The following is a 15,572-nucleotide window of genomic DNA, read 5'->3' as shown; positions in this document are numbered from 1 at the left end:
AGGGTGCAGATGGAAAGGAGGGTGTAGGAAGAGACTCAAAAGACACCCTCCCTAGTTTTCCAGAGAGTAAAAGCGGAGGGGGGAGAGAAAGACCCTGCCAATCATTTTAGAAGCTGAGGTCTCCCAAAGTCATTAAGACGGGCGGACTTCAACTCCCAGAATTCCCCAGCCAGCCGTCTTAAAGGAATCACGACTGGGAGACCCTACTCTAAGTGAACGGGTTGGGAGAGTCGGCAGGCTGCAATTCCTGTAAAAAAAAAAAAGGGCAGAGCAGCCATCTTGAGTTTTTTGACCATTCCCAGTGGACATCCAAGAATGAATCTGCCTTCTAGACCAGGGGTCACCAACCTTTCGGACCTCAGGGACCACTTTAAATCCCGAGGACCACTAATATGAATCTTTTAAAAAGATAAATAGTATTCAGTGCAATATAAAAAATGCAAATAATTTTTCTGCGGACCACACATTCAACTTGGTAACTAAGGCTCTAAAAATGTGAAGGCACAAAGAAACAGACCCCCCGGCCCCGGATGATTCCTCTGCTGTGTCTCACCTCCAGTTGGCAAAGGGTCAACCCGCTTCCCCACAGCTCACCCATCCCCAGCCCCAAAGACCCACCTTCGCAAATACGGGTATCCTCATTCAGGTAATAGCCCGGGGGGCACTCGCACTGGAAGCTCCCGAAGGTATTCACGCAATTGCCACCCTGGCAAAGGCCAGGCAGCTCCTGGCACTCGTCGATGTCTGTGAGAGAGAAGAAAAGGAGATCTAGGGTCTTAATTTTTTTTGGGGGGGGGGGGAGGGAGTGGAGGATGGGTCTCTCTCTCTCTCTCTCTCTCTCTCCACCCAAATGGGATCGCAGAGAAAATTAGAGCAAAGACACAGATGGAGAACAGTATGAGAGTCTATCATTCTTATTAGTAATAAATAATTATTAAATAATTTAACACATGCAGTCCACATTTTATTATTATTATTATTATTATTATTATTATTATTATTATTATTATTATTATTATTATTATTATTATTATTTAATTAATTATTATACTTTAATTCATTAAACATGAATAGGCAAATCTGGATGTTTGATGGTGTTACAGATATCATTTTATTATTATTATTATTATTATTATTATTTTATATATATATTATAATATATATAATATAATATATATTATAATATATTATGTGAAATATATTATTGTATTATTAATTATAAATATTATAATTATTAGTATATGTTATAATATATATAATATATTATATTATGTACTATATATTATATTATTATTATTAATAATAATAATAATAATAATTTATTTTAGCCCACCTTTATTGTTATAGGTAGTCCTTGACTTACAACAATTCATTTAGTGACCGTTCAAAGTTACAACGGCCCTGAAAAAAGGGACTTATGACCATTTTTCACTCTTAAGGACCGTCGCAGCATCCCCGCGGTTACATGATCGAAATTCAGTCACTTGGCAACTGACTCACATTTATGACGGCCGCAGTGGTCCCCTTTTGCGACCTTCTGATGGGCAAAGTCGATGGGGCAACCCAGGTTCACTGAACAACTGTGTCGCTAATTTAACAACTGCAGTGATTCACTGAACAACTGTGGCAAGAAAAGTCGTAAAATGAGACCAAACTCACTTAACAACCATCTCGCTTAGCCATGGAAATTTGGGGCTCTGTTGTGGTCGTAGGTCGAGGACTGCCTGTTCATTTCATTTTTGTAATTGTTGTACGCTTCTTTATATTATATTATTTCACTATATTACAACATTTCTTAACGCAAGACAGGCAGCCCCCGACCTACGTAGCAATACCCATAATGGGACTCTGTTATTTTAAAAACAAAATGAATATATAAAGAATGAAGCTTCCCTTTTGTTCGGGGTGAGGTGGAGGGACATACACCCCGTACAAAATCAAGTGAGGCATTTTCTGACTTTCTGGCACGCGGAGCCCAAATTGTTCGCCTTCTGCACGGCTCCCTTGGGGCTGCCCCAAATTCTCATTATCTGAAACCTTCCGGGCAAAATTTTCAGCTTTTTTTTTTTCTGGAGAGCAGCTTGAAGGATGGCACCAGAATTACAAATGGGTTCCAAGCATACATAACAAATGGCCTTAACATTGCAAATAACCGACTAATTAATTTGAACTGCAGCAGAGATCCAAAAACGTGCCAACTCCTGATTAAAGGATCAGCCCAGCCGATCAATCCAATCCAATATTTTGCTTTATTCTGCAGCCAAAATGGATGCTTTCTCTCTCTCTCTCTCTTTTTAGCTCTTCCCACAGTTCATCATCCCCACAAAAATGATGCCCTCCGAATGTTCTTTTAATGCCCAGAAATTTTTCCCAGGGCTGCCATTAGTAAGAGGATGGGTTTTTAATATGCAAGAGTTTTGGCATCAAAAAACACACTCCGGGATGCTGAATTTCAGAGGGTCTCTGAGTTCAGGTGGGCCCAAGAGATCCTTTTCACTCCCCCCTCCAAAATCCCAAGTGATCTACTGACCTACCTTCCAAAATGACCGTGATGGGGTTTGGCCGAAAACCTTCGCCGCCTGGACAGAGGGTCTTGTATTCGGCTGTAGGGTGAGAAGTGAATTCCAGATGGAGTTTAGACTTTGGGGGTAAGTTTATTTCAATCTTGGTGGTCACTTTAAGATGGGTGGACTACAGCTCCCAGAATTCCCCAATCAGCCATACCGGCTGGGGAATTCTGGGAATTAAAGGAACCACCAAAGTTGAGAAATATTGATGTTTGAAACAGCTTTCCATTAAGAGAGACCTCGAAGCACTTTAAAATTAAGATAATTCTGATTCCTTTTAATCCAGCCTCCATCCCAGGCGAAGCAATGAAGCATATCTGACCAGTGGTGAGATCCACATTTTTTTTATTACCTGTTCTGTGGGCGTGGCTTGGTGGGCGTGGCAGGGGAAGGATACTGCAAAATCCCCATTCTCACCCTACTCCAGGGGAAGAATACTGCAAAATCCCCATTCCCTCCCCACTCTGGGTCAGGCCAGAGGTGATATTTATCGGTTCTCTGAACTACATGAAATTTTTGCTACCGGTTCTCCAGAATCTGTCAGAACCTGCTGGATTTCACCTCTGGATCAGACCAGCTTGCAAAGAAGGAGGTAAATGAGACAGTTCCCTGCCCATGGGGAGAGCTCAGGGGTCAGCAAATCTAGGATGTGAGCTGTCTTCAGGAAGAAGATCAAAATCTCCTATGCAGGAGATGTAAAGTTAACCATCATCTACATATTGATGATGCTTCGGAACAAAAGAATAACTAGATAGAAGGAGACTCTATAGCATTTCAGACAAATGGCTGTCCAGTCTCTTCTTAAAAACTTCCAGTGTTGGAGCATTTACAAGTTCTGCAGGCAAGTTGTTCCACTTATTGATTGTTCTAACTGTCAGGAAATTTCTCTTTAGTTCTAAGTTGCTTCTCTCCTGGATGAGTTTCCTCCCATTGCTTCTTGTTCTACCTCAGGTACTTTGGAAAATAGTTTGACTTCCTCTTCTTTGTGGCAACCTCTGAGATATTGGAAGACTGCTATCATGTCTCCCCTAGTCCTTCTTCTCATTAAACAAGACATACCGAGTTCCTGCAATCGTTCTTCATGTTTTAGCCTCCAGTCCCTTAATCGTCTTTGTTGCTCTTCTCTGCACTCTTTCTAGAGCCTCAACATCTTTTTTACATCGTGGCGACCAAAACTGAATGCAATATTCCAAGTGTGGCCTTACCAAGGCATTATAAAGTGGCACTAACACTTCACATGATCTTGATTCTATCCTTCTGTTTATGCAGCCCAGAACTGTGTTGGCTTTTTTGGCAGCTGCTGCACACACCATGAGATTGGCAGGGTCTCCTGCTTGAGCAGAGGGTGGGACTAGAAGACCTCCAAGGTCTCTTTCCAACTCTGTTATTCTGTTATTCAAGGATCTGATCAGGACAGAGGGGATACTGACAGATTCCCCCCAACCAGATCACCTTGCCACTACTCTGACCAGATTGTTGTGTTTTTGTTTTGAAGTTTTATTGTGTTGCTACTTAAGTGCCTGTAAACCTCCCCCAGGAAACCAACCGCACAAATCAATTGGTCCAGCGATGCAGCCCTGGCATGGCTGCTCTACTCACTGGTGTTGGCAGCCGGGCAGAGCTCGCAGGGGTTCCCCCAGGCCCGGCCCAGGGAGCAGCAGCAGGAAGCCCGTGTAACGCCCACACCGATTTCAGCACTGCACGAGATTCCGCCGTCGCCGCGGTCTTGCGTGTCCAGGAAACAGTTCCCCACTCGGGTGTCTGGGCGGAAAGGAGAGAGGGAGGGAGACAGAAGGAGAGTGAAGGAAAACTGCAGGCGGTGGAGGAAAATGACTTACTTAGAATAACTTTATTGTCACTTTACATGTACACTAGTCGACCCTCATTAACATGAAATTTCGTTGCGTACAGCTCTCCAAGAGTCACACACCCCCAGTAGACACTACATAAACACGACAAAACAAATAAACAAATGCAAAAATTAGCCATATACCCACATATATTATATGACACAGAGAGACAACACAGTCGAGTTCGGATGTCTACATGTACATGGTGAGAAAAACGAATCTTGCGAGTTTGCCAGACGGATGGCCTAGGGCACAAAGCTGTTAGAGAATCTGGTAGTCCTGCTAGAAATACTTTGAAACCCCCTCCCAGAGGGGAGCAACAGAAGCCGACTGTGAAATGGGTGTGTGGGGTCTCTAACAATGCTTTAGAGCTCTAAGCAGAAAGCGTTTATAAGCCGCATCCTGAATAACAGGAAGCGAGCTTCCTATAAACTTCTCTGCTGTCCTCACTGGATTTGTTGTTATATTTTGGTTGTTTTTGTTTTAAATCCTGTTTTTAATATTTATGCTTTTTATTGGAAGCCTTGGTTGACAAAATCAGAAATGAGGATGTGATAAGCCACCTGGGAAAGCCAAGAGAAATCATCAAAACCAGTGGTGAAATGCTACCGGTTCGCACCAGTTCAAGCGAACCAGTAGTAAAAAAAAAAAGCTATCAGTTCCTCCAAACTGGTATTTCTGGCAATCAGCTGTGCCACGCGATTTAAAATAACTAGAAAGCAGGAATCTAAATTGCGCGGCACAGCTGATCCCGCCCCCCTCACTGCTCTATTTACCTTCCCAAGCCTTTTATTTGTTTGGCACGCAGCGTGCGCTGGGTGCGCAATGCGCATGCAGATGCATGCAACATGTGCTTGGCATGCATGCGCAGCCAGCAAACCTAGTGGCAAACCGGTTCAGATTTCCATGATGATCAAAACCATAAAAAAGTGAAAAGTTAGAATATTTCGGACACGTGATGCGACACCCGGAAAAATAGGGCATACTTCATTTAACCCTCCAGGGAAAGATTGAAGGCAAAAGAGGTCCGGTCAGAAGAAGAACATCACGGCTTCAAAATCTAAGGGACCGGTTTGGACAAAACTCAACAGCGCTTTTTCGTCCGGCTTTTTATAAAAATAGGATCGCCAACATGATCGCCAATGTCTGATGACATTCTTCTCACAAGAAGAAGAACTGGAAGCGACTCCAAGTTGCTTTGCAGAGGGAGACGGGTGGCATACAAGTTTACGGAATAAAATAATGATATGGATGGGCACCACATATTGGACCTGTCTATGCACAGCGCCCGGAGACCCCGGCGGGATCCTCCTTACCCACACACCCCACTCCGGTGGGGTTCAGCTCAAAGTCCTGAGGACAGTTGCAGAGGTAGCTGCCTGGCGTGTTGACGCAAAGGCCATTGATGCAGTTCACGGGATCAGCACACTCGTTGATGTCTGTCGGAGAGAGACGGGGGAAAGGAGTTCAGCCCTCTCTGGGAATGGAGGATGGGGTCACATGTCTGGCGGAAGGAGCTGCCCAACCGCGGGCACTGGTGACGCTGCGGCGGCAATTTCCTTGGTTTTGTGTTTGCAAGAGAGGAATGGGCAGAGAGGAAGAGCTGAAGGAAGGCAGGGACATCCAAGGAGTGGGTGGGGGCGGGGGGGAGGAATTTACAGAATGGAATTTTATTTATTTATTTATTTATTTATTTAATTAAACTTTTATACCGCCCTTCTCCCGAAGGACTCAGGGCGGTGTACAGCCTACATTAAAACAATTAATATACACACTAAAATAACAATTAAAAAACTTATTCAATAAAGGCCGAAATTAAAACCGTCCAATTGACCATATAAAATACCCAATAAAATATTAAAATTTAAAAATTTAAAATTTAAAAATTTAAAAATCAGGCCAGTCCCGCTGGATGGAGTGGAATAGAGGATTAGAATATCAGAACAGAATATTAGAATTAAGAATAGAATATTAGAATTAAGAATAGAATATTAGAATTAACAATAGAATTTGTCTAAGGTGCATAAGGTCATAGTGTACATATAAACAGCAAGTCATAGGTCATAGGTCATCAATCAAAGCTACAATCATTAATCATAAGATACAATTACAATAATTGATAAAGCAGGAAAGAGGAAAATAGTTGAGAAACGAGACAGTGTTGTGGGAATTAAGTGCTCAGAGGAGTGATGGCACCAGGGTTTATGTGTGTAAAAACTATCTTTATGTCTGGTTGTTTTGGTGTGGAGTGCCCTACAGGTAGGGTCGTTTTGAGGGTAGGAGTTGAAAAAGTTTATGTCCAGGATGTGAGGGATCTGTAAATATTTTCACAGCCCTCTTCTTGATTCATGCAGTATACAGGTCCTCAATGGAAGGCAAGTTGGTAGCAATTATTTTTTCTGCAGTTCTAATTATCCTCTGAAGTCTGTGTTTTTCTTGTTGGGTTGCAGAACCAAACCAGACAGTTACAGAGGTGCAGATGACAGACTCAATAATTCCTCTGTAGAACTGCATCAGCAGTTTAGAGAAGGAGATAAAGCAAAAAAGACAATGATGGACAGGACAGAAAAATCAGATCCAAGATAGGAAAGCAAGCTTGCAAAGGAAAGCGTGAAGCTAGGATGCACAGAGGAAAATTACCAGGATAAAAATGAATCCCAGAAGGAAGGAAAGATGTTTACTCAATGAGGGGATCCTTGGTGGTAAGATGAAAACTTAAGTTGGATAACTGGAGACCCACAAAGTGCGACTCTCACAGCAACCGTGTGCCTGTTTTTTCATTCTGAACCTGCTCACTCCTGGACCAGGGATTCTGATAGGCTACAGGCAGGGGTGGGATTCAGCCGGTTTGTACCAGTTCGGGCGAACCGGATGCTAATTTTACATCTGGTTCGCCGAACCGGTAGTTGCAAGGACTGGCTGGCCCCGCCCACCCCTCCCCTCCCCTCTCCTCCCAGGGGTCTCCACGCAGCCCATTTTGGATACCAGGTAAGTGGAGTGCGGAGGCTCTGGGAGGGCAAAAAACGGGCCTCCCAGAAGCTCCGGAATTCCAGAAATGGGCCCATTTCTGGCCTCCGGAGGGCCTCTGGAGAGCCTCCGGAGCCTGGGGGAGGCTGTTTTTGCCTTTGGAGCCTGGGGGAGGCTCTTTTTGCCCTCCCAGAGGCTTGAAGAAAGCCTCCGGAGCTTGGGGAGGGTGAAAACGCAGGAGGCCAAGTAGGCCACGCCCACCATGGCCACGCCCACCCAGCAACTAGGCAGAGAACCGGTTGCTAAAATTTTTGAATCCCACCCATGGCTACAGGCAGTCCTTGACTTATGACCACAATTTCTGACGCTAACCAAGGGGCTTGTTAAGCGACTTCCCCCTCCCGATGGCTTTTAAGCAAACCACTGCCGTCATTAAGCAAATCCAGCTTCTCCCTTCGACTTCGCTTGTCAGAAGCCGGCTGGGACGGTCATACGTGGCGATCACATGACTCCCGGGACGTTGCAACCATCATGAAATGATGTTCGTGAAACGCAAAGACCAGTCACCAATTCACGTTTTTCAGTGGCGTTCCAACTTCGGAAAGTGGCCAAAAGAAAAGACTTACCTGTAGCAATGATGGGTTCTTTGCACTCACCTGTGCAGTTCCCGCCGCTCCTGTCCAGCTCGTATCCATCATCACAGGCGCAGCGGAACATCCCGGGCAGATTCTGGCAGGTGCCAAAGACGCAGATATTTTGGAAGGTGCATTCATCAATGTCTGAAAGGAAAGACGGTGAATTTTGGCAGCTTTAATCTCAACATTCTTGCTTTAAAAAGCTGCCAAAGGATCCCCCATAATGAGCATTTGCTGTGTTCAAACATCTTGTCCATTCCTGATTCATTGCAGGTTCAAATGGTGTTTTTTTGGACCCGGGTCTAATTCCCAGGGCCATTAACGCTCTGGTTCAACTTTTGAGAAGTTTAACAGAATAGCAATAGCACTTACTTATATATGGCTTACAGTCCTTTACAGCCCTCTCTAAGCGGTTTACAGAGTCCCTCCCTCCCTCCCTTCTTTCTTTCCTTCCTTTCTTCCTTCCTTCCCACTTAGTACTTATATACCGCTTCACAGTCCTTTACAGCCCTCTCTAAGTGGTTTACAGAGTCCCTCCCTCCCTCCCTCCCTCCCTTTTTTCTTTCCTTCCTTCCTTCCTTTCTTCCCACTTAGTACTTATATACGGCTTCACAGTCCTTTACAGCCCTCTCTAAGTGGTTTACAGAGTCCCTTCCTTCTTTCCTTCCTTTCTTCCCACTTAGTACTTATATACTGCTTCACAGTCCTTTACAACCTTCTCTAAGCGGTTTACAGAGTCCCTCCCTCCCTCCCTTCTTTCTTTCCTTCCTTCCTTCCTTCCTTCCCACTTAGTACTTATATACGGCTTCACAGTCCTTTACAGCCCTCTCTAAGTGGTTTACAGAGTCCCTCCCTCCCTCCCTCCCTTCTTTCCTTCCTTCCTTCCTTCCTTCCCACTTAGTACTTATATACCGCTTCACAGTCCTTTACAGCCCTCTCTAAGTGGTTTACAGAGTCCCTCCCTCCCTCCCTTTTTTCTTTCCTTCCTTCCTTCCTTTCTTCCCACTTAGTACTTATATACGGCTTCACAGTCCTTTACAGCCCTCTCTAAGTGGTTTACAGAGTCCCTCCCTCCCTCCCTCCCTTCTTTCCTTCCTTCCTTCCTTCCTTCCTTCCTTTCTTCCCACTTAGTACTTATATACCGCTTCACAGTCCTTTACAGCCCTCTCTAAGTGGTTTACAGAGTCCCTTCCTTCCTTCCTTCCTTTCTTCCCACTTAGTACTTATATACTGCTTCACAGTCCTTTACAACCCTCTCTAAGCGGTTTACAGAGTCCCTCCCTCTCTCCCTTCTTTCTTTCCTTCCTTCCTTCCTTCCTTCCTTCCTTCCTTCCTTCCCACTTAGTACTTATATACGGCTTCACAGTCCTTTACAGCCCTCTCTAAGTGGTTTACAGAGTCCCTCCCTCCCTCCCTCCCTTCCTTCCTTCCTTCCTTCCTTCCTTCCTTCCTTCCTTCCTTCCTTCCTTCCCACTTAGTACTTATATACGGCTTCACAGTCCTTTACAGCCCTCTCTAAGGGGTTTACAGAGTCCTCCTCCTCCCTCCCTTCCTTCCTTCCTTCCTTCCTTCCTTCCTTCCTTCCTTCCTTCCTTCCTTCCTTCCCACTTAGTACTTATATACGGCTTCACAGTCCTTTACAGCCCTCTCTAAGTGGTTTACAGAGTCCCTCCCTCCCTCCCTCCCTTCCTTCCTTCCTTCCTTCCTTCCTTCCTTCCCACTTAGTACTTATATACGGCTTCACAGTCCTTTACAACCCTCTCTAAGCGGTTTACAGAGTCCCTCCCTCCCTCCCTCCCTTCTTTCCTTCCTTCCTTCCTTCCTTCCTTCCTTCCTTCCCACTTAGTACTTATATACGGCTTCACAGTCCTTTACAGCCCTCTCTAAGCGGTTTACAGAGTCCCTTCCTTCTTTCCTTCCTTTCTTCCCACTTAGTACTTATATACTGCTTCACGGTGCTTTTACAACCCCCTCTAAGTGGTTTTACAGAGTCAGCCTGTTGCCCCCAACAATCTGGGTCCTCATTTTACTGACCTCGATAGGATGGAAGGCTGAGTCAACCTTGAGCTGGTGAGATTTGAACTGCCAAATTATAAGAAGCCTGAGTTGGAAGGGATTTTGGAGGTCTTCTAGTCCAACCCCCTGCTCAGTCAGGAAACCCTATACCAGGAGTGTTAAACTCAAGGCCCGTGGGCTGGAGTGCTTAGATCTGGCCCACAGGGCCACCCTGGAAACAGCGGACTGGCCCATGATGCCTCCGCCAGCAAAAGCAGAGCTCAGAAGGGCCATCTGTTTAGCTAGCAGAGGGTTGCAGGAGACTGTCACACCCAAAAACGGAGCTTGGGGGACTGTTTTCACTGGCAGAGTCCTCAGGCCACCACAGGTGTCCCCCAACACAAGTGACGTCGAGCTGGCCACACACACCTTGGCCACGCCCATCCCCACCCCCGCAAGGTCACGCACGACATTGATGTGACAGTCCATGAAATCAAGTTTGACACCCCCTCCCCTCTCCCGTTTCAGACCAATGGTTATCTGGTCTCTTCTTAAAAACCTCCAGTGGTGAAGCACCCCCAACTTCTGGGGGCAAGTTGTTCCACTGGTTAATTGTTCTTATTGTTAGGAGATTTCTCCTTAGTTCTAAGTTGCTTCTCTCCTTGATCAGTTTCCACCCGTTGCTTCTTGTCCTGCCTTCGGGTGCTTTGGAGAACAGCCCGACTCCCTCTTCTTTGTGGCAACCCCTCAAATATTGGAAGACTGCTCTCATGTCACCCCTAGTCTGCCATCCTGGCATAATAGTGTGGAATTTTAATTTCGGGGTTTTGTTAATATTTTAAAATTTTAAACTTAAATTTTAATTATAAGCCTTTATAATTCTGCTATGTTTTAACTGTGGTTTTAATTGTATATATTTTGTGTTTTTACTTTTGGCTGTACACCGCCCTGAGTCCTTCGGGAGAAGGGCGGTATAAAAATTTAATAAATAATAATAATAAAAATAATAATAATCCTTGGGGGGAAAGAACTATGGGAAGATGGGGGCAAACCAAAAGGGATCTTTGTGTCATCCGGAGACATCCCACAGCCACTGATGTGGGAATGAAATGTGACACCTCTCCATCTATCCAACCTTTGCAGGGACAGTTACCCAAACATCTTCGTCGAATATGTCTGGACAATGGGGAGATAACAGGGGGAGTGGACCGGAAAAGGGAAAATTAAGTAGTGAATCCCAAAGGTGCTATTTTTCAGGAGGCAACTGGACTTTCTTGTTTTTCTTTGAAGACATTTCGCTTCTCATCCAAGAAGCTTCTTCAGCTCTGATTGTCTTCTAGAGCTGAAGAAGCTTCTTGGATGAGAAGCGAAACCTCTTCAAGGAAAAGCCAAAAGAAATCCAGCTGCCTCTTGGAAAAAGTGCCTTTGGGACGGAGAATCTCCATAGATATTTAACTAAGGAATCTTTGTGCGCGCGTTCTTAGTTCTGGCTTTGCTTTACTGTAACCAAGTGGCTTTTAGTACAAATAATCTTTTCGCTACAAATGGAGTGGAGAGGGCTTCTTTCCGAAAGGACCAAGTTGGGCCAAGTCTGACATCGTCTTTCTTTTCATGGATACCCAATTGCTGCAGTTTTTCTTCTTATCCAGTTCCCACATCAGCTCACCTTGGCAAGCCTTGCTGTCTTCAGTGGGGTTGAATCCCATTTCGCACTCACAGCGGTAGCCCCCGGGGGCGTTGAGGCACTGCCCGTTCTCACAGAGGTTGACGTTGTCGGCACATTCGTCCACATCTGGAGGCGAAAATGACGCATGGTCAGGGCTTCTTCTGGCCGACAACAACCACACATTCAAGCAGAAGGTTGTAAAAGTCAGGCAGATTCCTTTGGGACTCTGAGGGCATGTCGTGGGCACCCTCACAAAATGACTGCCATGGAGAGAGAGGGCTATTTCCAAGCTCACAAGGCTTCCGGATGGATCAAAAAACGCACCTTGCTTCCCCCTTCAGTGCTCCAAGACCCTTGCGGCTCACCCCACCCTCCAATTATTTTTTTTTAGTGTAGTTCAGTGATGGCTAAACTTTTCCAGACCGAGTGGCCAAAGTGCGTATGAACATGCAGCCCCAAAATGCAATGCACACACCGGCCCCTGTGCGTGTGCCCACCCCCGCATATGCGCATTCCCCTGCATACGCCCTGTGCATGCACCCCCCGCGAGCATCTCCCACACTTCCGCCGCATGCACCCCTCCTGCTTGTGGCACGGCCCCCCGCATGCGGCCCTCCCCCTGCGCGCCCCCTGCGCATGCATGGCAGAAACCCAAAGAACAGCTGGCCTGTATGTGTGGCTGAGCTGGCTTGTGTGCTATAGAATCGCCATCACTGGTGTAGTTGAATTATATTTTGTACCATTTTTAATGCTTAGGAGGATTTGGGGACGGGAGGGAGAAATAGGGACGAAAAGGTGGGTGCAGCAGGCTAGCTCAGAGCCATGAAAGGCTTACAGGGTTTTTCAGAAGTTGTTGTGCCTCGCTCGCCCCCCTCTCCGCAGCCGGGCCCCTCTCATCTCCTGCTATCTGAGCCAGAGACTGATAGTGCAGAAGAATGTCCTGGCATGCCTCCAGCCCCCAGCCCTGGCACCATGCCCGGACAAACCGAGCAAACAAACCTCCCCCCCGATAGCATGTGCGCCTGAAGTCAGCCACGAGCTGGAATTGCCGGCAGCTGGGGACGAAACGATGCAGTGGATAGATCCACGCTTCCGGAGAATGGAGAGGCGACGTCAGCAAAAGGAAGGGAGGAGCAGGCCTGGATATGCTGAGTCATGGAGCCACACCCCACGGCCTATATAAAGGACCTGCTTTCTGGCATTCTCTGAGTCAGGCAAAGTCTACCTTATATTGCTGAAGTCACTTCCTGGTCTCCTGCCTGCCTTGAGAACTGACAGGACTTTGGCAAAGCTGCAGAGGCTTTGTGGCCACGCTTGATACGGACTTCCCCGACCCGGCCGTCAGAGGAAGAGTGGGACACCACAGAACATTTCTTACTCACCAGAACAGGAGTAGCCATCCCCGCTGAAGCCCTCCTGGCACGCGCAGCGGAACGAGCCCGGCGTGTTCAGACAGTTGGCGTTCAGGTTGCAGCTGTGCGCCTCGGTGGCACACTCGTCTAGATCTGGAGCGGAGGAAAATCGGAAGGAGCTGAAGGAGAGAGTCTCACCTCCACAGCCCCACTGCCTGTGGAACCCCAGCCAAAGCTTCCGGCCCTGGACCCTCCCGCTGGATACAGGAAGTCCTCAACTTGTGACCACCGTAAGGATCAACAAATTCATTCTTAAGTGGTGTCTTCTTTATGTGAGGCATCACATGACTTCACACGTGATTTTAGAACCCTCCCCCCGGTCATTAAGTGAGTCATTGTGGTTGTTAAATGAGACATTATGTGACAATTTGTGACCTTCCCTGCTGGCTTCCCCATAGACTTGTCTTTAGAATAGAATAGAATAGAATAGAATAGAATAGAATAGAATAGAATAGAATAGACAGGTGGAATAACAGAATAGCTGAGTTGGAAGGGACCTTGGAGGCCTTCTAGTCCAACCCCCTGCCCAGGCAGGAAACCCTACACCATTTCAGAAAAATGGCTATCCAATCTCTTCTTAAAAATTTCCAGTGTTGGAGCATTCACAACCTCTGCAGGCAAGTCGTTCCACTTATTGATTGTTCTAACTGTCAGGAAATTTCTCCTTAGTTCTAAGTTGCTTCTCTCCTTGATTAGTTTCCACCCATTGCTTCTTGTTCTACCCTCAGGTGCTTTGGAGAACATCCCGACTCCCTCTTCTTTGTGGCAACCTCTGAGATATTGGAACACAGCTATCATGTCTCCCCTAGTCCTTCTTTTCATTAAACTAGACCTACCCAGTTCCTGCAACCGTTCTTCATATGTTTTAGCCTCCAGTCCTCTAATCATCTTTGTTGCTCTTCTCTGCACTCTTTCTAGAGTCTCAACATCTTCTTTATGTAAGTCCAGGACCACCTTTATGCGCTCAGCAAATCTTCTACTCTACACTTGGAAGCTTACCCAGGGCTTCCAAAATTCTTCCCCTCAAATGCGGCCACAAGACTGGTTGCAAATCCTCGCCCTTTGAGCCGGGCCAGACAGCCGGCTGCCTTTCCCCAGCCCTGGTCACTCACCGTTGCATTTCAGCCCGTCGCCGAGCCAGCCCAGGCGGCATTTACACCGGAAACTCCCCGGGATGTTGATGCACGAAGCGTGCATGTCACAGTTGTGAGCCCCAATTTCACACTCGTCGATGTCTGTGGGACAGAAGGAGAAAAAGTGAACTCGGGTTCTTTATGGGCAGGAAAGCTTTGTGTTTGGTTTTTAAAAATTGCCACGGTGGGCTTTTGGCTGGAGGCCTGCTGGTGAATTGAGAGCCAGCTCTGTTTCACAGTCCTCATCTTTTAATTTCTCACCAGCAAATTCCTTCGTTTTTTCTTAATTTCGCTGCACCTCCGGATCACAGATAAAGGGCTGGCACAATTAATGCCAGGAGCAAAGAATCAGTGGCAGCTCAATTGCTCAAGCTTATTTATAAGGATCGAATCCAGGGGGTTCTCCAAATTTGGCAACTTTAAAACTTCAATTCCCAAAATTCCTCAGCTAGGTATGCTGGGAGTTGAAGACCACAAATCTTAAATGTCTAGGAAGATTCTCAGTCGTTCAGGGTCCTGGTTGTCCCAAAGGTGCTTTTTCGAGAGGCAACTGGACGTTCTGGTATTTTCTTTGAAGACATTTCAATTCTCATCCCAGCTCTGACTGGATGATAAGAGCCATAGTGGCGCAGTGCAGTGGTGGGTTTCAAATATTTTTACTATCAGGTCTGTGGGTGTGGCTTGGTGGGCATGGCATGGCTTGGTGTGCCGCGCTTGGTGGGCGTGGCAGGGGAAGGATACTGCAAAATCCCCATTTCCTCCCAATCATCTGGGACTTGGGAGGCAGAGAATAGATGGGGGGACGGGGCCAGTCAGAATTTTTACTACCAGTTCTCCGAACCATTCAAAATTTCTGCTACCGGTTCTCCAGAACTGGTCAGAACCTGCTGAAACCCACCTCTGGCGTAGTGGTTAGAATGCAGTACTACAGACCTCTTCTGCTGACTGCCGGCTGACTGCAATTTGGCAGTTCAAATCTCACCAGGCTCAATGTTGATTCAGCCTTCCGTCCTTCCGAGGTGGGTAAAATGAGGACCCAGATTGTTGGGATTTGCAAGAGGCTGACTCTGTAAACCGCTTAGAGAGGGCTGGAAAGCAGTGTAAAGTGATATACAAGTCTAAGTGCTATTGCTATGATGGGGAATGGTAGGATTTATACCCCTAGCAGACAGTTGGTCATTTGCATCCTTTTAGGGAGTCATTGAGGCCATCTGGAGGTTTGTCTGTGTCCAAAGGGTCACCTGAGTGGTTCAAGAAGAAGGCTCCACCCCCATTTGCACCACTCAGGTGACCTTGAGGACACAGACGAACCTCCAGATGGCCTCAATGACCCTCTAAAAAACTGCA

General features: G+C 46.5%; 1 protein-coding gene across 1 annotated transcript in view; it reads right to left on the bottom strand.

Moving 5' to 3' along the window:
- FBN3 (fibrillin 3) overlaps positions 1-15,572 on the bottom strand; it is a 161,767-nt gene that overhangs the window by 59,907 nt on the left and 86,288 nt on the right. Inside the window, exons 29-36 of the mRNA XM_058173252.1 lie at positions 14,205-14,327; positions 13,063-13,185; positions 11,681-11,806; positions 8,041-8,163; positions 5,734-5,856; positions 4,167-4,328; positions 2,535-2,603; positions 619-744 (exon numbers count right to left, since the gene is read on the bottom strand). Coding sequence (XP_058029235.1) covers positions 619-744; positions 2,535-2,603; positions 4,167-4,328; positions 5,734-5,856; positions 8,041-8,163; positions 11,681-11,806; positions 13,063-13,185; positions 14,205-14,327 — 975 coding nt within the window. The remainder of the gene's footprint in view (positions 1-618; positions 745-2,534; positions 2,604-4,166; positions 4,329-5,733; positions 5,857-8,040; positions 8,164-11,680; positions 11,807-13,062; positions 13,186-14,204; positions 14,328-15,572) is intronic.

Source organism: Ahaetulla prasina, chromosome 1 (genome assembly GCF_028640845.1).
Source record: "Ahaetulla prasina isolate Xishuangbanna chromosome 1, ASM2864084v1, whole genome shotgun sequence".
Classification (NCBI taxonomy): Eukaryota; Metazoa; Chordata; class Lepidosauria; order Squamata; family Colubridae; genus Ahaetulla; species Ahaetulla prasina.
This window is presented reverse-complemented; position numbering and strand designations above follow the sequence as displayed.